The sequence below is a fragment of the Hypomesus nipponensis genome, chromosome 26, assembly GCF_054491055.1.
Source record: "Hypomesus nipponensis isolate SF chromosome 26, ASM5449105v1, whole genome shotgun sequence".
Classification (NCBI taxonomy): domain Eukaryota; kingdom Metazoa; phylum Chordata; class Actinopteri; order Osmeriformes; family Osmeridae; genus Hypomesus; species Hypomesus nipponensis.
The window spans coordinates 7,296,619-7,319,278 of NC_140386.1; the positions used below are offsets into that span (position 1 = coordinate 7,296,619).

Genomic DNA, 22,660 nt, shown 5'->3' on the forward strand with positions numbered 1-22,660 from the left:
CTATTTACTGTGCATGACAAGATCTCACAACGTAGGACTTAACTTTCATGCTCCACATGCTTATCCACTGAGCCATCAGGGACTTACATTTAGTCATTTAGCAGACGCTCTTATCCAGAGCGACTTACGGTAAGTACAGGGACATTCCCCCAAGGCAAGTAGGGTGAAGTGCCTTGCCCAAGGACACAACATCATTTGGCACGGCGCGGGTTATCGAACCGGCAACCTTCTGATTACTAGCCCGATTCCCTAACCGCTCAACCTTTACCTTGTTGAAAATACATCATTAAGGTGAAGTGTGAAGTCATTAAAGTGACAGTTTCTGCAAGGAAAGCTCATTGCACTTCCATGGGATTTGAACCCAAAACCCTTAACTTAACATTCATTCAAAGGGGTTAGCATGTGTGTTTTGGATTAAATGACCAAAGGGGTGAGTATCAAGGTTTGAATTACGGGGGGGCTTGGGGGGGTTTTACCCCCCTAATTAAGACTTGGACCCCCCAAAAGAGTTAAAAACAACAGGTTGGGAGGGTCAATACGTTTACATGTCTTAACGTAAAAATTACGTTACGCCCTGGAGAAGAAGTTGACCCCCCCAAGTATCATTGTATAATTCGCACTCTCTTCTGGTTGTATATACTGTTTACAAGATCTCACAAAAGGAGGACTCAGTTTGAAGTAGTAAAACGTATCCAGACTTTACAGTACACAAAGTAACCGTACGATGTAATGACATCTCACAATTTGGCCAGATCTCATTCTCACACAAGCTAAAAAAACAGATGTTTAAATCATTCAGCTGCAAAGAGGATAGCATGAGGTGTCCAGTGAGAGATTGACCCTGGTAACTGTAGATGGACTGTACTGTACATGATGTAGATATATGGAGCCATTTTTCATCACAAGAGTTCACCTCTTGTCATCAGGGTGTGGGACTGTTAACAGTGGGCCCATTGGGGGAACATAAAGTTTGCTATTTTAAGAGATAAGACTCAAGGTTGCATAACTGGATACAAATATTTGACAGTTTTTTTTAACAACTTGCATAACTCCACAGTCCCTACCGTCAATTCATTCACTTTGGCATCAAGGCTATATCAACTAATATGACAATAAAATACTTGTAGACATTTTTATTTTCTTAAATTCAGGTGGGCAAAGGTGTTTATGTCCTAATTCATAAATACAACTATTTTAAAAAAGCCATCAGAAAACAAGCCTTAGATACATCAAATTATTTACATTCTCACAGTTTTATACAAAATGAACCAAAGTTTAAAGCAAAAATACTGAACTTAGTATTGGGTGGTTGAACAATGCCATAAGTCCGTAAAAATTAAGTTATAACTAATAGTAAAATCCCTTCAGTACACATGAGTTCAGTTTAACAGGCAAACAGTATGTGCATTAGAATTGTGTACTATATACAGTGCATGTCATATTCAATACGATTGGTTGTGTCAGTATTTACATGAAAATTGAAATGATAATTGGTCAATCAGCACATAATGATTCCAGTGTAGTCGCTGTGGTGAAAAACATGCTGGTTTTAAGGTCTTGGTTTGGATGTTCATCACATTTCTTTTTCCCCTCTCTCTGTGATATACTGTCCAGTTAGTGCTCAGTCTTTGTGACCTAACATTAGTGTTAGGTCTTTAATGATCTAGACTTAACCAGAGTTGTTTCATAACGTGTAGCCCCATTCGAGGGCTTGCGGATACCAGTGTCACCAACTGCCATTCTCCCACACGGGTCTACCTGCTTTTCTGCAATGAGAAATCACAGTATTAACAGACACACAGACAAAGAACCCCCTAGTGACTGTTTAAAACGGACAGACACAGCGAAACTGGCAGGAGGCCCGACCAAATATTTCTCTGGCTCCGCTTCCTCGTTGTAACGTGTTCGCTGTTATCCTGCCCATCCATGCTTTCCTGTGCTTGGCCTTAGCCCTAACCCTTAGAGATATCGTTTGTGCTGACTCCCCTTCACTTGTCTTCCAACCTCTTCTAGGGATCACATGTAATCAATGCCAACGCGTCACTGAACTGTGGCTGTACACACGTGACCAACCAAAACGATTACAGGGGCCGCGCTCTGTCTATCTACTTTTATCAGTAGATACAAAATGTATTTATTTATCCAACCAATGTACCAGGAGGGATTCAAACCTGCAATCTCTTTAACTGCAGTCCATCACTCTAACCGCTGAGCTATGACCGTGAAAGCGGGACTGGCTGACAGACCGAACGTGTCTTGCACGTACCTTACAGTTGGCCTGGGCCGCGTTCACCTGCTGTTTCTTCTCCTCCCTCAGCCGATTCTGCTCCAGCAGCAGAGCCTCCACCTGGGAGAGCAACGAACAAACATTGTGGGTAATCTGAATGTAATGGGGCCTTACCCACCTGCTGATAGAAATCGATTTAAGCCACAGGATGTATAAACCATTATTAACTACCAGCAGCTCACATGTATGTCGACTGTTTCGAATTTACAACCATTTGGAGCCGTGCATGTTCATCTTGAAGTCCTGCAAGTGGGTAACTAGCAGTGTGACAGACAGGAAAGCGGACAGACAGGCAGACAGGCAGACAGGCAGACAGGCAGACAGGAACAGACACCCACCTGCTTGTCGTGTGCCAGCTGGTTGTCCTGCAGACGTCTCCGGCTCTCGTCTGTAGCGTGGCTGTAGTTACTCTGACACTGCGCCAGCTGCAGCTTCAGGTCGCTGTTCTGGACCTCCAGATGACTGGATTGGAGTTGAATATCAGCCACCTGGACGTCCAATACAATGTCAACATAATCGTTCATAACAATTTGATCATTTAGCAGATGGTTTTATCCAAAGCAACGAACGGCATGGGGAAATGTTGAACCTCCAACCCGATGAGCTGCTGGAGCAGATACACGTGTATGCATCTCACACTCACACACACACACACACACACACACACCTTGTCCCCCACGTTGTTCAGGTACCGCTGGAATTTGTCCTCCACCTCCTTGGAGAGGTTGGTACAGCTGCTGCGGATCTTCTCCACCTGCTCCTGCTGCTTCTCACAGGTCAGGTGGAAGGTCATGGAATGGGGGAACAAGGTGTTGATTCTGGACAGGAAGCCACTGGTCACCGTCTGGATGCCTTCCAGCGACTTGGAGAAGTCCTCTTTGCACTTCCTGGTGTAGGTGGTGAGCTTGGCATTCAGGTCGGCGTTCTCCTTCTTCAAGGCGATGTTCTCCAGGTGGTGGGCGTTGCGTTCCTTGATGGCGCTGTCCCTCTGGGACGTGAGGAGCAGGACCGTCTGGGTGAAGTTGGCCTTCACCAGGTTGAGTATCATGGTTTGCTGGGCCTGCTGGTTTTTCAACTCCGCTGGAGAAGAGGACAGAAGGTTGGGTTCACGAAAACAACTCGAAATCAACCGGAATACCGTTTTAACGACGCATTTCGGATCTGGTGCACTTTCGATCTTTTATTCTTTTGCACATCACTTTGAATAAAACGTTTTCAATCCACATAGTGTCGGCTTTACATTGTATACATTTTTCCACTGGAAAGAGGACAATACTGTCCTCTTGAACTTAATCGCACTGACAGAATCTTTGATTATCTAGTGCACTTCCTACATGTGCCATTCATACTTCACTTTTGGTTAAAAAAAGCTTCTGCTAAATGAATACATGTAAATGTAATGTTATGCAGAGCAGCATTGAATCAGTGTTGAAGTGTGGTTTGTACCATTGTGAGTTGAGACCGGAGGTCGCTGGACTGGAGGGGTGGCACACTGCGTAGGGGCTGATGATCGGGTCATCGCTAGCCTTTTATCTGTTTCACATTGGCTCTGTGATACAAAAGGTAATCATTTTCAACCTTTGAATGCCTTTTATATTGTGTTACAAGCTGCAGTGAAAAAAAATATAAATTTCTTTGAAAAATTTACTATATACCTCATTATCCCACCTATTTTTGCAAAAAGCTTTTAATTCAACGTCATTATTGCTCTCTCAGATTCACCAACATCAACGTGTAACACACCATATAGTCTCATGGCAGAACTTTGCTGTTTGCTACTAAAATACAGGAAATCCCCCCCAAAACCTCCCCAAGCTTAACCCCGATCCCGTGCACTCACCAGTCTGAGTTGCAAGTTCTTGGTGCTGGTTACCGTGGCGTTTGCCGCCGTTTTCAACCGGAGCACTTCCTTCTCCAGGGCAGCCTTCTCGCCCGTGCGGGCTCCAAGAGCGCCGCTCAGCTCGCCCTTCTCCTTCCTCAGCTGGATGTTGTTCTCGCTCAGCCTGTTGAAGCTCAGCTCCAGCTCCTTCACCTGCTTCTCCTCGGCCGACTTCTCCGGCTGCCCGTAAACCAGGAAGAGCACCAGGCTAACGATGATGAGCGACTGGATCAGGGAGGAGAAGAGGAAGACGATCCTCATGTAGTAGCCGCAGCTCTTGCCTTTGGGCTTGTGGATGTCCCGGGCCTCCAGGCCGAACTTGGCCCGGGAGTAGCTGGTGTTGTACATCTCAAGAGGGAGCGTGGAGGGGTGGGGGGGACTAAAGAATACGACCGAACCACGGAGGGATTCCTCGAGGTGCTTTGAGACGAGTTTCCTTCCTGAAAGAGTCTCAGTCGGCGGGTCCAGTCGTCCTGTCCTTCAGGGGGACGGCTGTGGAGAAACCGATGAAGCGCGTGGACGTAAACAGTGAACCTGAGGCGTGCAGGAGGCACCGTGTTTATAAACGCCGAGGCACACTTCCTACGTGGCACCTCCTTCCTGTTACAGCCCCCACAGCTTCTCCAGCCCCCATCGCCCCCTGGCTCCTCCAGCCCTCTTACCCTCCCCCTCCAGTACCCTCCCACCCCCTGGCCTGTCCGCCCCTCCGACATCCCTCCCAAGCCCCCTGGCTCCTCCAGCCAGCCAGCCCCCCTTCACCACCCCCTCCAGCATCCTCCCAGCCTGTCCTGCCCCTGCTCCAGCCTGCTCCTGGGGTTACCATACCTTCACCGCGCGGTCACTAAGGACTGCTGGCATTACATTCATATTGATAGCACTCTTCAAAGTGCTGTCAGAAAAGTGCATTTGTACACTCGATGGAGCACAGGTCTGAAATGACTGTCCAACTTGCAAAGTGTACACATGGTTCCATAAAAAAAGCAAATATACAATTATTCATTTGTCCTTCATAAAGGAAATTAACTTTGCTAGATTACGCTTGCTTGAGTTCCTTCTACACTACAGCTCCAGTTCTTGTGGTTTCCATCCCACGAGTCTGGGGCCAGTTTGTTCACACTTTCCCAGTCAAATGAAGAAACAAAAAAGCACTGCACATGTGTTTCTTTACTAAAAAAAAATTTAAAAACTTTTTATTGAGACTCACCGGAAATACAAATTCCTGATCACATTCCACACTGGCCGGTGGATGATGAACAATGCAGCAAAAGGGCGTCACATCCTGAAACACGGGGGGAAGGAGCCATCAGCGTGAAGAGGAGAAAACCCACAACAATGGAGACCTGTCATCCTTTTTCGGATGAGGGAATAACAAATATTCCCCACAGCACAGAAGGCGTCGCGGCACGTTTGATCCCCACACGCAGTCGTTTGCGGCGATGACGTCGGGAGCTCCGAGGATCGTCTGGGAGGGGGCGTGAGAGGGGAAGAGTCCCGCGAGCCAGGGTTTTTCCTCCCCGCCATTGTCTCCCTGCCAACCTGTCCTCAACGGAAAGCCTAATTTATGGAGGTGTTTTAAAAGTGACAGAAAATGAGTCAGGAGTTGTGACAGAACTCCTGATAAAACGCCTGAACAAAAACAGGAAACGTACACCTTGAGGACAAATACACCTAAAATGATGGCCAGTAAGAGATGCGTACGTTTAACAGTTTTATTGTTTACGACTGAGATTTTAGGGAAGTTGTAACAAAGTTTGGATCTGGTAGCTACATTACCAATCTCTCGCAATCAGATATTCTTATAAAAATCCACACGTTTGCAGTCCCAGAGGACACACCAAAGTGACGATTCTGAAATAAGACAGATTCACATGTACGCGGATAAAAAAAACACGGTAAAGTTAGAAACTTGCTATTGACTCAGTTCCCCAGCTTTGAGCAGGGATTAAAGCCTTTGACTGCAAATTAAGACGTCACAAAATCCCCATCGTACTGTGCGTTGCTCTGGATAAACGTGACTGTTAAATCAATACATTATTGCAAATCACAGGCCATTTGCTGTGATCCTGAAGGTTACATTTAGTCATTTAGCAGACGCTCTTATCCGGAGCGACTTACAGTAAGTACAGGGACATTCCTCCGAGGCAAGTAGGGTGAAGTGCCTTGCCAAAGGACACAACATGATTTGGCACGGCCGGGGATCAAACTGGTTACCTTCAGATTACTAGCCCGATTCCCGAACCTCTCAGCCACCTGACTCATCAGGTTGAGGCCTTGACCAAAAATGTCTCTTCTATGAACAAAATAAATCAGTAGAAAGAGCAGTACAGTCGCAAACTTACTAGTCCACTATGGGGACATAAGTGATTTGCTGGGTCTCTATAGGGCTGTAAGACGTACACTGCCACCTGCTGGTGGATACCTACAAGCACAAATGAGACCACAACAGTGTTTTGAGACAAAACATGATTTTAATGAACAGAACCGATTTGAAACTGCCTTGTCGATTTATCACACTTCTAATGCAGTGCTTTTATTATGAAAACCCCTACGTGATCATCGTCAAAAGTAGCATCTATCCAACCCACACTAAATGTACATTCTTGAATCATCCCAGTTCCAATGAATCAACAAAACGAAACAACAAAAAATGTATTTAAAAACAACCAATAAAAAAGAAAAGAAAAGGACTAACAGAAGTCAACCTAACAGAAAGGACAATGTACAATGAAAAACTTATCAGACAAGGCAAACCCACTATAGGATGTAGGTGTAAAATGGATCACAGTTTACACTGAGTAGACATGTTCAGCTAAGCTTCCAAGTCCAACCTCAAGTTAGCCTGTACAGCAATTATACTCTTCAAATACAGTATAGCGTACATTTCAAATTCTCAAAAAAGCCAGCCATGGAAATACATCTGCCCTCTGCTGGGAGATTTCATTCGTTAAGACTGCAAACACGGCCGCTTGGGTTTCAACCAGATGGGGCGACTCACCTTCCTCCCTTGTCAGCTTGGCTTGGCCTGCATTCTAGTTAGTCCAGCGCTCCACAACACCACCTCTCCAAGCTCAGCACATTCAATTCATCTTTAAGGACGTGAATCACGACAGCGAGGGGTTTGGCTGGAATTCTACTCAAATGTACCAGCACCGGGCTGGGAACCAGGACAACACCCACCGCCCCTCCCAATCCCTACCTCCAAGCCCCACCAAGTGGCTCTCAGCCAGGGTAGCCAGGGTTAGACTGTGGCCTCTATGTCCTGGGGGTCGTCTCCCTCCAGCAGACTGTAGGATGCGTGGCTCTGGAAGGGCCGCTGTAAGGGGTGAGACAGCAGCTTGGCCATGCAGTTGTGGAGCTCGATGGCGGGTCCGCTCAGGGACACCTCGAAGCGGTAGCACATGCCCTTGGAGTCCAGGTTACAGAAGGATGTGTAGATGTCCTGGAGAGGGACAGAGACAAAAGAGAGATGGAGAGAGAGATAGAGAGAGAGAGACAGAGAGAGAGAAAAGCGAGAAAGAAAGAATCAACATTAGTCGACGCTACAGTATCGTTGTTCCCGTTTAAAGTGCGGCCTATATTCCAGTGAGGCCTGTACTCCGATTTACAAACACAAAGCTCCCATTCCGGTGGGGCTTATTTAACTTTAAAGCGGCTTATTTTCTGTAAAATACGGTAATCATTTTGATTCATAATGATGTATTTATGAGTATTTAGCCTGCTTCTGGCATCCTTTGTCTCTGAACCCCCCCCCCCCTGTTCTGAGGACTCCCGGATTTTGGAACTCAAACGTTGACAAGTATGCCGCTCACCCTCCAGCTGCTCTCATCCCCCTGGTCCTCAGCCCCGTTGTGAAGGTACACCACATCAAAGAAGAAGTACGGAGACTGCAGCATTTTCTGTGGGGAGACACACAACAACAAAAAACCAATCACTTGGTTGCCTCTCTTCTCTCGGGTGGGGAAGTATTTCTCCTGGGACGTGACAGGTGGACTCGAGTCCAGATGTCAGATGGATTCGAGTCCAGGGGCCAGGTGTAGGGGTGGGGCGAGGCTCGTACACTGATGGCCTCCGAGGGGTTGAACATGAGCTGGCCGGCGTGTCTGCTGTAGATGAGCAGCGTCCGCACCACGAAGGGAGGGGGGATGGTCTGCACGTTGTCCATCATAGGCAGCTCTATCTTCTGACGGCTGCAGGGCACACAAGCACACAGTCATTCCCCTTGTTGCTGACACACCGCAGGTAAGCCTTTCCATTCGATTCACTTCATTAATCCTGACAGGAAATTCGACGCGATGGATGATTGGGTGATAAATGTGTGTATCACTTACATGACGTTGAGGAGATCTTCCAGATCTGGTGCATGACGGTTAAGGCGTAAACATCTTGAGGACTTTATGGCGGAAAGGCAAAGACACTAACGTCTGGTTACAAACAAGCGATTCTTGGGTTTTCATCTTAGAAATCCCGGCCAAGTCTCGGAGCGCAAGCTACACGAGCCAGGCCAGAGGAAGGATACTAAAGGTCTCGCACATGTTGGTGTCCAGATCGTACAGACAGCTGCAAAGCTCCCGGGGGTCAGAGGTGAAGCCTGACAGCTGAAGGCCACACACACACACACACACACAGCTGAGTGAACACACTGATGACATAAAGGAAACATGAGGTCAAGGAAGACGTCCGTTCTTACTCACCCACAGGGCGTCGTCGTTGACGACCACCAGGGCAAACTCGTGGCGCTTGTCGATCTTGTGTTTCGTCCGGACAAACATCTCGATCATCTTCTGAGATATATTTAGAGCGTTGGTTTTCGACCTGGAGGTAAGGTACATTAAAGAAAAACATTTGACTAAATGTTTTCAATTATATGAACAGGAAAAGGAGAGCATTTTAATAGTCTCATTGGTCCCCATTACATTACATTGTATAGCATAAACGTATGCACGTGTTAAAGAAAGAGAATGTGACGAACAATTGAGACACATCCCAAAAGTCTCACCCGTTGAACGACTCCAGCTTTGGCAAAGACATCTCTTCAGAAAGATCCAAACAAATAATCTGTCATGATAAAGAGAGGATTACTAACAGATTTACTGATCACTAACATCATCCGAGTGGTTAAACTACCTCCTTTTTTGGCTTAAGCAATCAACCACCTAAGTGTATCTGCTACTCTCCAGTATACAGAAAACCACACACCACTTTCTCAGGACAGTTGACTCGGGGGGCTCTGAGCTGGTACTCCGATATGGAGGGTATGGAGGGTGTGAGAGGGGGTTGCGGCTGGGCGGGCTTAGGCCTATCCTTGGCAACGGCAGGTGTAGGGGTTGGCACTGTGGAGTTAGCCGTGGTGGCTGCCGTGGGTAGAGCAGCTGGCACGGAGGTAACAGAAACGGTGGTGGTGATCGTGGTGGAGATCGGAGTACTGTCACTGCTAGAGGCCTCCCCCTCGCCCTCCACACGGCTGCCCACCGCAGGCTGCGGGGTGTTGGCGTTGACGCTGCCGAGGCTACCGGTGCTGCTACGACGGTCCTCCGCCCCCTCCGGATTGGAGCGAGTCCGAGGCCTCAGTTCGACCAATCGCTCCTCTCCATCCGCTGGACCGGGCTCCGGGGTCTCCATGGATACAGGGACAGGTCGCTGAGGACAACGTCATTATTTTAATTTGACAAAAACAGATAGTGAACATAAATGCGGGAGCAAGCTAGCTAGTTAGCAAACGCCAGCTCGAATCCTGTGCTGCCACCTACCTAAGAAACGAAGTTACTTGTGCTTCTACTTACTACACGTACACCAGTCTAATCCGTTTAGCACTAGCTAAATTTGCTAAGACGGTTGTTGTGACATTAGAGTAAGTTAGTGCTACTGTACTGTAGCTACAGTAGCAATTCTAAAGTTAGTGCTAGCAGTACCAAGCATCCTACAAATATGCTAATTTGAGAACACATTTGTAATTTAAACGAAGGTTGAAATATATTGACTTACATTTTACACAAAGACGTTTGTTGTTATGGGCCAAAACAGCAGTATACACTAAAAGATAAGTTATCGGTCGTTAACTCATTCGGTTTTGTATTATTTTGCTGGCCATTTACTGTCTTCCGGGTCGGATGTATCTATATAAACAGTTCCGCTAGAGTAATTGTGGGTATTGTAGTCCAGCCCAGTGAGCCGTTCATATCTGTGATAAAATACAATGAAAACATAGTTTTTAACATTTCGTCTCTGTCCTCTTTTTGGATGCACATAATCTGGTAGTGTTATATTTCTAAAAACAGAGATAAAGGCTGAACATGAGAGTTCAAGGAGTCAGACAGAGAGAAAGAGAGAGTGGGTGAGAGATAGAGAGGTAGAGAGAGGAGGGCTCAATAGTACATCCAGTTGAGCAGGCAGCTCACAGACAGGAGGTTAACAGGGACTGAGGAACTATTGGAAGCTATAATTATACCAAACAACAGAACACCAGGGATTATTGCACCAGCACGGTTCCTCAATGGCAGTGAAGGGCTGATCTAGATGGACTGATTAAAGCTGCAGACCACAAAGGTTATGGAGGTAGGTGACACACTATTTGAAGGTATATTTGAATGCTTCTCTACCTTTTTGAAAGGGTTTTAACAACCAAACTCCTCTCGAATGTATTGCCTTGAGAAATGCCATGTCTCATCAATGTAGGTTTCCAGGGGGTAAAACCAGGCTTAAAAAAAAACTCCCTGTTTACTTCACATCTTTCCACAGTTGAACTTGTTTGCATGACTTTATCTGAACGCTTCAGTCTTTCACCCTCATCTGCCATCCTTCTCATCCCCCTTTGTGAAGTGTCTTACCATTTTTAACACGGATGCCCTTCGCGCAACACACGTTTGTGAAAGCGTAATCTGATCAATCCTACATTCTCAGTCTGAATTGGACTCAAAAAGAGGGAAAACCACGAAAGTGGTTGGTCTTTGTTTTTGCGTTTTTCATAAGACATGTTTTGGACCTCAAACAGGAAGTGGGTCTCAGGATGTTTCTGTTTCCTCCTTTTCCGCTCCTCAAAACAATAGCTGTTAACGAGAGCTGTGATGACCTCACCTGTCATGGGCTAAACAGCTACATTGTACACACTATTGTGATTGAAATTCAATGGAAATGTTTTTATCATAACCCACCATTTTGGCTGGGTCAGCACACAGTCAATTGCATTCATGAGCAAGGAACTGTCTCATACCAGGGATGTGTATACACTATGTCTGTGTGTCTTTGGATAGAAGCATTTAAGATTAAAGTGTCTGCTTGGTGAATAAAAAGTCAAATACAAAATAAAATGAAGTGGAAAACATCTTTCCTGTTGTTCTGTGAAGGGTTCCAACAAGCAGGAGGCTGATGCTGGGAGGGCGGAGACGTGCCAGGTAACCTTGGAGACAGAGCCATCCCAGGCAGAGCTGGCTCAGTGCGAGGCTGAGGTGGGCACGCTGCTCAGCATCATCGCGGAGCTCAACAGGAAGATGGGAGCACTAGAGGCCCCACGGTAAGGTGGTCCTCAAAGGCCTCACAAAGGTCTTTTAAATACTTTACAAAGATGTACTTATTACAAAGATGTGCTTTACAAATACTTTACAAAGATGTACTTATTACAAAGATGTGCTTTACAAATACTTTACAAAGATGTACTTATTACAAATATGTGCTTTACAAATACTTTACAAAGATGTACTTATTACAAAGATGTGCTTTACAAATACTTTACAAAGATCTTACAAAGACGTACTTATTATAAAGATGAACTTTACAAAGATCTTACAAAGTCTACTTATTACAAAGACAAACTTTACAAATACCTTACAAAGATCTTACAAAGTTCTTTCAAAGATCCAGTTTAAAGTACATTGTATTTTGCTTTTAGGCGGATAGGACACCCCAAACTGTGAAGTACTTGCACTGCTTTCGAATGCGATCATACTTTACACGTGAAAACTATTTTCTCTGTAGTGATTCTGAGGACAGTAAACCAGTGGAAGCAGCTGTTCCTCTGGTTGCAGTCCATCCAGCCAAGCCCTCCTCCCGATGCGCCCCAGCTAGGAGAGGTTGGTATGGTCTCCCTGGCATGACATCAGCATTCAGAAGTCTCAGCCTTTTATTTTTGCAAACTGTGCTTTGTGGTTTTGGGATCTTTTCTGGGGCACAATGCAAGGCCAAAAACAAGATAGTTTATGTCCAAAAAATAACGGACACAGTATTATTATCTTTTTTTTTCCTCCCATATTCACTTCTCAATTCCCAGAACCACTTCTAGAGACAACAGAATCAAAACCACATACTGTATTTTTCCATAGTTACCAATGAACTGTAAAAAAAAAAAAGAAAAAACAGGTGACAAAGTAACTCTGAGCTTCATTAATCTTCCTTCATTAATTCACCAACAACACTCCTAGTTGTAATGCTGCTGTTGTCTCCTAGAGGGCGGTAGTGAGGTTTGGAGCGAGCTCCAGGAAGTGCTGTCAGCCCTGGAGGAGTCCGTCAGCAGCAGGAAGACCTGGGCCACCCCACACACAGCCTTCGACCGGGACAAACAGACAGAGCACCTCGCTGCAGCCAGGGAGAGCTGGGCACTAGTCACACAAGTGAGGGTCACACAGCCATGCAAGCTTGCAGATGCTTTGATCCAAAGGGGACGTACAGAACAAGATATAGTATCAGATTTTTTTGGTCTGCAGTTAAGTGCTCCAATCACTTATTTATCATTTATTCATGATACAATTTGAAGTTTGGTTGCCATCAACTGGTTGACTACATGTATGCACACATTGCATTTACAATTTACATTTAGTCATTTAGCAGACGCTCTTATCCAAAGCGACTTACAGTAAGTACAGGGACATTCTCCCTGAGGAAAGTAGGGTGAAGAGCCTAGGAATCGAACTGGAAACCTTCAGATTACCAGCCCGATGCCCTAACCGCTTAGCCACCTGACTCCGCACACATGTAGCAGGGCTTACCTCAATAATTTCAATGCCCAGTTTTACCCTGTGTAATTTTAAGGATAATGACCAAATAAGATACTTGAACTAATGTAGCTGGGATTCCTGCCAGGTGCTGGAAGACATGGAGAGAGATTTTGGAATCTCGTATCCGTCGGAGCTTCCCACCGAGGAGCTTCAGGGGTACCGACGGGAAGTCCTGGCGCTGCACCAGAGCAACCGTGACCTCCGCAGTACCCTCCAGCACCGCCAGGAGGCGCTGCAGACAGCCAGGTTCTCTGTGGCGGAGATGGAGGAAGAGAAGAACAAGCTACAGGAGTGGGTTGGTGCATCTGACTTTGTTTACATTTAGTCCTTTTTTTGGTCATTTTTCTCACATCATATCACTTTACTTCATATCAAATGAAACTAAATGGGGATGGATGGGTGTTCAATCTGTGTAGAGTTTATGGTTTTTGTAGTTTTGAGTAGTGTACATTTGTAGTTTTTCCAATGTCACAGATGCCCAAAGATCACAGTTCTGACTCAAGTTCAGCCATAACATCGATCAATCTGCCCCCTGAGTCCAACATCTTCCCTCTGTTCCAGCTGCAGGATCTCCATAAAACCTGGTGGTCTACAGGCAGCATCTCCCCTCCCTGCAGCCCCTCCGACAGCTCTAGTGGCAGGGCACTGAGCCCAGGCTGGGCCTCCCCTCCCTTCCCTGGCTCTCCCCTGTTCCCCAGGAGACCCTCAAGGGCCTTCTCCGCCCTGTCCACCGGAGGGGACAGTTCCCCGGCTGCCTCGCCCCTTCTAGCCAGGGCCTCCTTGGGCAGCCCCAGCCCCAGCCCCAGCCCCAGCCCCAGTCCAGTTACAACCCTGGAAGGTGAGAGAGAAAGAATGCAGAGGTAAGAACCAAATCGGGGATCTGTCAGTCTTTATCTGAACATGAGTGGGACCCACCTTGCGGTTTTGGAACCGTGCTCACCGAGTCCTCCACCTCCTCAGGTGCATCGAGAGGCTAAAGGCCAGGAACGAGCGTCTGAGTGGAGCGTTGGAGCGGAGGAAAGGGGAGTCCGAGCAGATCAGCATGACCCTCAGCAGACATGAGGCGGATCACAGCGCCCTGCAGATGGCTGTCAGATACTGGTACACACACACTGGCACACACACACACACACCACACATACACACGCACAAACACAAGCATACACACGTCCACGTCCACATACTTTACACACAAATGCGCGGCGGTACTTTCAGAAGTTTCTTTTTTTAACCATGTTCCTTTCTATTTTATCAAAGTGTTCTGAGTAAGTATGTTACGGATGTTGTCTGTCGGCTCTTGTGATTGACAGCGAGGAGTGTGAGGAGGTGTACAGTGACTTACTATCACTCTACCAGGCAAAGAAACAGCAGTGCATTCCACACTGGAGAGACACAGCAGGTGCTCAACTTAACAGTCCTCAGTCACACACACACACCCACGCACGCGCGCGCACACAGACCCAATCACCAGCCTTATATTCTTTCGAGAGACAGTTGTGGACAGAGAACTTCCTGGAAGTCCCAGAGCACAGTTGAGGAGTCTGAGGACTGAAGAGCTGTCAACCTCTTTCTCAACACCAGGGGGGGCTGTGGAGCGCCAAACGCATAAGCAGGCCAGCCTGAGGTCAGATACCCTCAGTTTAGACCTATATGACGACACATACGACATGCAGAACTTATACCATGTGAATGAACAATGTCTCCCTTCTAAATTTTCCACACTTTTAAATGCACCCTTTTGGAGGGTCCCGTCCAAATGTGTGCGCGCTAACTTTCCGCCTCGCCCCCGGGCAGGTCTCCCGAGCTACAGGGACGCGAGGCGTCTCTTCGCGAGCAGATCAGGCAGTTGAAGCAGGACCGAGCTGCGTTGTGCGTCCCCAAACCGGGCCCCGGGGGTGAGGGCCAACTCAGCCCAGACACAGGCACCCTGGCTGGGACTCGGGGAAAGGGGCCCAGGCCTGGGGAACCCACTCCCAATGCCAGCAGAGAGAAGGCCACTCTGCTCTATGAGCTGGTCACGGTTAGGGTGCGTGTTGTCTCACCACACGCTTCACACTTCAACTCCTTCACACTCGCACTGAAACGTCCGAAATACACGCGGGGGGGGGGGGGGGATTTGGAATCTGAAAACTCTCGATCTGCAGTCAAATTCTCTAACCACCGAGCTGTTCCACATTGTGTGAGCCCAGGAGGAGATGTCGGAGCTGCGAGGCTTAATCCGTCTCAGGGAGAAAGAGCGCAAGTGTCTGGACTGGAGCCTGATGGCCCAGAAGGCCCAGGATGCTGCTGGGAAGCTGGTGGGTGAGAGCCTGCAGGAAGAGCTGGAGGACAGGAGGGCAGACAGACAGGTATGCTGACTAACATGCAGACAGACAGGTAGGCTGACTAACATGCAGACAGACAGGTAGGCTGACTAACATGCAGAGAGACAGGTAGGCTGACTAACATGCAGAGAGACAGGTAGGCTGACTAACATGCAGACAGACAGGTAGGCTGACTAACATGCAGACAGACAGATAGGCTGACTAACATGCAGAGAGACAGGTAGGCTGACTAACATGCAGACAGACAGGTAGGCTGACTAACATGCAGAGAGACAGGTAGGCTGACTAACATGCAGACAGGCAGGTATGCGAGGTCATAGGAATCTGTTTAGCTTTCCAGAGCTAGTAGTGAATATATGTGTGTGCGTGTGGTGCGTTTCAGAGATTGTCGGAAGCGAAGCTGGCTGGTGAAGAGGAGCCAGGTCCTGGGAACAGCATCATGCTGAGAGAGCTGCAGACTGTCCTACACAGGTACAACAACAGACACAGCACACTAACAACAGCAGACACAGCACACTAACAACAGCAGACACAGCACACTAACAACAGCAGACACAGCACACTAACAACAGCAGACACAGCACACTAACAACAACAGACGCAGCACACTAACAACAGCAGACGCAGCACACTAACAACAGCAGACGCAGCACACTAACAACAGTAGACACAGCACACTAACAACAGCAGACACAGCACACTAACAACAGCAGACACAGCATACTAACAACAGCAGACACAGCACACTAACAACATCAGACACAGCACACTAACAACAGCAGACACAGCACACTAACAACAGCAGACACAGCACACTAACAACAGCAGACACAGCACACTAACAACAGCAGACACAGCACACTAACAACAGCAGTCTCCGCACAGTCTAGGGCTATATTCTGGTCCATTCTACATCCAAAAATGAAGAATGAAATTAAATCATATTCTGAAGGATTCTGGGGAATAGCATTCTATTCTATTCTTCAGTTTTGTTCTGTTCTCCCTGTTGATCAGTGTTCTGAAATAGCCGAAGGTAAAATGGAAGACATGTCTGCAGTAATTGCTTCAATCTTAAAGGTCACACACCGGAGAGAGATTAGTTTGTGTTCATGTACCTATGCCATACAGGGAGCAAAGGGAAGGGACTGTTCACATTTGTCCATCTATCAAGGCCATTCATCCCATAATAATCACCTCCACAGCCATCCTGCCATCCTTACAGGCATCTGTTGCCTGGCTATGGCCCGTTGCTTAGGAACAGTATCACTGCAAATGCAGACCTGGTGGTAAATTGGCTCTGGTCCTCTATGGTGGGTTATTACTGCCGAGGGGAGGGGGCAGGGGGAGGGGGAGGGAGAAGGTCATCATGGAAGCTCGTTGAGGCCTGAGAGGGTCATTCTTTCAGGATGAGTAGCATCTTTTTCTGTGCCTCTTCATTTATCCCTGAATGTGTCGACTTGGAGGGAGGTGATTACTGACGCCATGACTGGGGTATACAGTAATGATGAAGGCAGTGAAGGAGCCCTATTCATCCATATTTGAATGGAGATCCCTCCTTGCGTCATGAAAGGACGGGTTCACAGGAAGGCTTTTCATCACCTGCTAGAATGGAACTGAAAAATTGCCACGGTGCTGTATTAGTGAACAGAAAACCCTGTTCACTGAACTCTGGCGCCCAGGAAGTTTAAAGGTTCGATCTCATGTGTTCCCCAGGGAGCAGCTCCTGAAGAGGAGGGTGTCGGCCATGAGGGGCTCTCTGGACTCGGCTCTGTCAGAAAGCGCCACCCACAGGAGAGACAGTGAAGAGCAGAGGGCTCGGCTTGCCCAAGCTCACAGGTACCGATGCGCCACCAACACCCACACCAGCTCCAACACCCACACATACGTCATCGTATGTTCCCTGTACGCTTGTTATGGATTTGCTGTCTGCACTGTTGGTCTGTACATACATATGGCCTTATGAGGGCTTAGTAAGAAGATAAGGCTGCAATCTGGCTGACCAGATGCTCCAGAGAGATTTAGGGGCACCTCCGAGGTGAGCTCTGTGATGTTTTGCAGCAAAGCCACCGGGACGTACCGGAACGCTCGCAGGAAGTACCGGGAGCAGCTGTGGCGTCTGGAACGTCAGGTGACGGCGATGTCGGAGCGTCACATGACCCAGATTGGCGCCCTGAAGGCTACGCTGGAGGCACTGGAGTGGAAGCGGGAAGAGACGGTTCTCTGAGAGCAGCCCTGCCTCAGACCCCTACCGCCCCTTATAGCCTTGGAACCCTCTCCGTCTTAGAACCCTGCAGCCCTGGAACCTTGCAGTCCTACAACCCCTACTGCACCACGGTGTTCAGAACGAATAGCTGAATCTCAAAGTCCTTTTAACAAATCCACTCGGCAAGGACCATGTAGAATTTCCCTGAGACTTTTCCTTCTCGATGACTCATGGGGAACAAGCAAGGCCGTTCAACAAAGTGGGTTGTCTGTTCTGGAAGCAGAGATTATGAAGGACAGATGACCCAGAGATCACATGATCCCCCTCCACACAAAAACAAGAACGAGAGAGAGAAAGAGAAAGAGAGAGGGAGGTAGCAGTACAATGGCAGATATGTGCACAAAATAGCCACCTCCCCCATTTGTCTTCATCATGTCTTTCCCAACTGGCTCTAACTCTTTGTAACTATCAGTAACCCCACCCCCACTCTCTAATTTTCTCATTCTCTCTCTCTCTCTCTCTCTCTCTCTCTCTCTCTCTCTCTCTCTCTCTCTCTCTCTCTATCTCTCACACTCTATTTCTCTATCTATCTCTCTCTCTCACACACACTCTCTTTCTCACACTCTCTATCTCTCTCTCTCACACACACTCTCTCTCTATATCTCTCTCTCTTCCTCTCCTAGCCCTAGCTGCCCAGCTGCCGCTGTGACCAGCGGTCAAGGGGTCAAGGCAAGAGGTTGAGTGTCACACCCCCTGGGGTCAGGTTGGGCCATGGTTGTTGTGTGAGACTGTGAAAGGAGGGTTCATGGGGCCAGGCGGGGTGGCGAGGCCCCTGTCACCCTGACTCCTGCCTGGGCGCCCTCTGCTGAGGAGGAGTCAGCGGGGGTGGGTCTACCCTGAACCTTCTACCCCATCCCCCCTCTCTCTCTCTCTCTCTCTCTCTCTCTCTCTCTCTCTCTCTCTCTCTCTCTCTCTCTCTCTCTCTCTCTCTCTCTCTCTCTCTCTCTCTCTCTCTCTCTCTCTCTCTCTCTCTCTCTCTCTCTCTCTCTCTCTCTCTCTCTCTCTCTCTCTCTCTCTCTCCCTCTCTTCTCCCACCTCCCCCCGTCATGGTTCTCTCGTTAAGGCCATGGTGATAAAAGCCAGAGGATGCAATTATCCTTACATTTGTCTCCAGGCTCGGTCTCTCCCCGACTGGGCTCGACGCTGTGGGCGCAGCCTCCTGGGTGAGCCCTGGAGCAGGGCTGACTGGTCGTCTGTGAACCTGTCTCTGGGACAAGTGGAGGCGATCGTCTTGACATGGCTGTTAGCTATCTGGTGGAGAAACCCCTCGGGTTGCTGTTGTTCACGGTAGATTGAGCCCCTCATTTCCTTTTCCTGAGATATGAGGTCGTCGTTGAACCTTAACATATCTCCGGTCATGGATTTGCAGCCTGAGTGAAGGACACTGTGAGAATGTTGTGCAATTTTGTTTCAGGGTACATTTGTTGAATAAGTACCCCCGTCTCCCCCTTTCCAATGTTTTATGCACAATACCAAGACATGAAAAGGGAATTACGAATGTAAGATAGTCAACACTATCTATTAAGAATCTATGAACCCTTGTTGAAGATATCCAACATTCAGATAATAAGGTGTGGTGTATCAAATGACATCCCTGTAATTCTGCAGTTCTTCTGTAGGAGGATTAAGAATAGGGGAACAGTTGATCCTGGGAAAAGTACCCAAGCCGTTATTGGACAATGACTTAGGCTGTCAATCAGTCAGTGGGGGATGGACTGATGAAATCCCCCTAAACCACACACAAAAACTTGCACACACACACACACACACGCACATGCACAATCAGGCACACACACACACATCCATGTCCACACACAAAGAGAAGGGCAGTGACCCATAGGGTTAAGGTCACCTCATTTACTCTGTGCGTCCATTTCTCATACGAATAAGATGTCCTGGTTGGCTGTATAAAGAGATCACAGACTGCACTCTCTTCTGGTCTTTCTCCCAGACGTGACCTTACCCTCTTTCACCCTCTCCTTCTCTCTTCATGCCTCCCTCCCTCTGTCACTCTACTTCTCTCTCTCTCTGTCCTCTCTTCCCTCCCTCCCTTTCTCTTCTCCTGCCTCTCTCTATGTTCCTCTCATTCTCATTCCCTCTCTTTATCTCTCTCTCCTTCTCTCTTCCCTCCTCCTCCCCCCCCTCTCTATTCCTCTCTCTCCCCCACCCCCCATGAGAGTTTTGGCCTGACACTATCTCCTGATCATCCTGACCCCTCTCATGCCTGCTCAGGAGGGGGTCAGAGAGGGACTCGATTGACGTGGCAAAGCAGGAGACGTGACCTCCATCGCACCCCGCTATCACATCCACTTTGTACTGTCGTCTACTCACTTAATGACACCTAACGAACTCCTGCCAGACAAATCCCATCATCCAAGCGACCAGACAGATAAGGCCCCGCCCCAACAGTCTCCCTCCCTTCTACCATCGGACACATTGAAATGTATTCGTGGTACGCCACTATATTCAATCATCATATCAACCACGATGCGTGGAAACGGGATGTCAACACCGAAACCAGGCTTTGATGAAGCTGGGCCGCGCGGAGGGAACCCATTCAGTGGCGAGCGTGGGCTAACCGGATCATGTCAGGCGCCCGATAAATGTACATGGCCAGCCACTGACCTAATGATGTCTTTAAGATGGACAGCTTGTAACAGGGATTACGGGAAAGAGGTGTTTAGAAGTACAGGCTCGTGTGGGGGGGGCGGGGGTTGCGGGGGGTGGAAGGCCCTGTACTTCCTTATCCAGTTAGAGAGGAAGATAGAAATCTTTATTGAGCTCATTAGGGGAGTATTCTGCCTACTTGATAATCTGGGTGACCTTCATGCAGTCTCTCCCCATGCTTGTACAGTTACAACTGAACAACAGATTGCAGACCCTGATTTAAAGGAGATTGGAGATTGACACGGGAATGAAATTGTTGTGGCTGTTGTTGGGTATTATGCTAATGCCTGGTCTGAAGACTTATTAGTCACAGAGTAGGTCACGATCACCCGATGGCTTGCTTTTATGTTTTGACATTGATTTGATGCAACCTTGTTTCCTAAAAGTGAGGTATTGAATCGTTGAAATTTACAAGTGTATTATATCAGGGTCATGATTCTGCCTGCATCTCCTTTTTACATTGTAAATAAAGTTCTTCACTGTTCTTCACGGTCTGATTTAATAATTAAAAACAAGTATCTTTCACTGTGACGAAACACATATAAAAAGGTCAAACACTTTCTATTCAGACAGTACATGAGCAAAAGCAGAAGTGCGCAGTCACCTTCCACTGAACAATGGCTTATCTTTTTGACAAGATACGAGGGAACTCTTTTGAATAACAAACAAATGGGACATTTCCCACCATCCACAGCAGGTCTTGTCTAAGGGGCCAGGAGGTGTACATTGTCTCAGGGGGGTCAATATTGATTGGACACCGTGTGCTGCTCGGGAGTCCTTCCAGCAGATGGTTTTCTTTGGCGGGTTTCACTGCCGTGTTTGTTTTATGTTTCTTCGTCATTCACCTCAGGTCAAAGGCCCTGCAAAAGCGAAGCGAGAGGAGAGAGTGGAGGACGAGAGTGTGACTTTTCTGGGGCAAAGGGCATCCAAGCTAATGAGGAAGGCGCTGGGAGTCATGTGCTTCTTCCTCATCTACTCTGTAAAGGTCCACCGCACAGTTAAAGTTGAAACCCGTTTGGTTGAATTCCTACACTGGGACAGCACATGGCCATAGAGGCCATGTGCTGTTTGAGTTCCACCAGAAACGTTGTCTGTTTCGGGGGTTTTACCGGAGAAAAGTTTAAAGGATGGTTTGTATTGCTAGTGGGCTACTTGTTAACTTGTGTTTACCCAGGGCACTGTCCAGACATTTTAGATTAAAATGCTGCATTTGGCAGGATTAAGTAAGTACGTGTGGAACCTAATTGTCTCCAAACAAGATGACCACTGTAGCTCTTGGCGACCATATTGTTGCTGTGTGTGTGTGTTTACTGTAAAATGTTCAGTGATCGGTTTATCAGGCAGAGAAACTTCCCACATTGTGCTTCTCACACATAGGACTGTCTTCCTGTGACAGTCAGCGGCTTCAGGGCTGGTTGAGAAAGCACAGGCAGGTTAGCCAGGCTTCATGCAGGGAACAGCTGCATTCCTGACCTGCAGTTCAAAGAGCAAAGGACACACACACACACACACATATGCAGCCATGCACTACACTCGTTCGCACAAAGACAACAGTTGAACACACACTCTCACACACTTCTCCCACACCCCCACCCAAATTCTCCTGGGATGCGGGTGAAAACAAACAAACTCTGTCAGAGAGGTCATCGGATTCTCATTTTCAATACAAGGCAGTCCAAACCTTTAGCTAACTCTTGTGGTTACGGGCAGATTGTAAGATTCAATTCATCCAATGAATTTCTCTCGATCTACAGTCTGTAGAGATTTACTTGCAGACCAGTGTCTTGCCCATTACATTTATACAGAAAAAAATATTATCCATTCCCTATCCATCAAGTAAAACTTACTTGCAAGTATATTCATTCTGCTTAACCAGCTTGGCCTATGTTAACCTTCCTGACCAAACAAAATGGCTTCCCCCTGCGCCTTGTTTGGATGTCATTCATAGACTACAAGGACAACATACCCGATGTAACATTTGACTCAAATCAACAGCGACCAAAACCCCCCAACTCAAGACCAAGTGTTTTTTTCTACATGATGTGGAGAAAACAGAGGAAGCATGTGATGAACACAAGCCCAGAAGCGTTATTTGCTTCATGGGGGAGCTTTGAAGCAGACAGGGCAAAGCTGGCAGCTGTGAATACAGACTCTGTTCCTCTTTCTACCCGGCTGTTATCCGACCCCCTTCGCTGCAGGCTCACTTGTTTATTCTGTCCTGCTTCTTCTGCAATCCTTCACATGACAATGCGGTCG

The 22,660-nt window shown here is 47.6% G+C and overlaps 3 protein-coding genes across 3 annotated transcripts; 1 reads left to right on the forward strand and 2 right to left on the reverse strand.

Moving 5' to 3' along the window:
* Positions 1-672: 672 nt before the first annotated feature.
* plvapb (plasmalemma vesicle associated protein b) lies at positions 673-4,752 on the reverse strand. Its single transcript, XM_084692250.1, has 6 exons — positions 4,128-4,752; positions 3,734-3,836; positions 2,955-3,367; positions 2,626-2,775; positions 2,267-2,347; positions 673-1,766 (listed from the first exon to the last, which is right to left on the reverse strand). The coding sequence occupies exons 1-6, from the start codon at positions 4,512-4,514 to the stop codon at positions 1,755-1,757; spliced, it is 1,146 nt and encodes a 381-aa protein (XP_084548376.1). The 5' UTR covers positions 4,515-4,752; the 3' UTR covers positions 673-1,754.
* A 1,862-nt stretch (positions 4,753-6,614) lies between these two features.
* On the reverse strand, positions 6,615-10,280 carry babam1 (BRISC and BRCA1 A complex member 1). The gene is made up of 9 exons (XM_084692937.1): positions 10,149-10,280; positions 9,363-9,803; positions 9,163-9,221; positions 8,858-8,978; positions 8,683-8,761; positions 8,495-8,519; positions 8,224-8,353; positions 7,976-8,062; positions 6,615-7,605 (listed from the first exon to the last, which is right to left on the reverse strand). The coding sequence occupies exons 2-9, from the start codon at positions 9,783-9,785 to the stop codon at positions 7,405-7,407; spliced, it is 1,125 nt and encodes a 374-aa protein (XP_084549063.1). The 5' UTR covers positions 9,786-9,803; positions 10,149-10,280; the 3' UTR covers positions 6,615-7,404.
* On the forward strand, positions 10,262-18,671 carry ushbp1 (Usher syndrome 1C binding protein 1). Its single transcript, XM_084692936.1, has 14 exons — positions 10,262-10,718; positions 11,507-11,673; positions 12,135-12,229; positions 12,603-12,766; positions 13,236-13,445; positions 13,712-14,010; positions 14,111-14,251; positions 14,461-14,549; positions 14,645-14,774; positions 14,945-15,176; positions 15,340-15,498; positions 15,857-15,945; positions 17,188-17,310; positions 17,533-18,671. Exons 1-14 carry the CDS (start codon positions 10,713-10,715, stop codon positions 17,696-17,698), a joined length of 2,070 nt encoding a protein of 689 aa, XP_084549062.1. The 5' UTR covers positions 10,262-10,712; the 3' UTR covers positions 17,699-18,671.
* Positions 18,672-22,660: the final 3,989 nt, after the last annotated feature.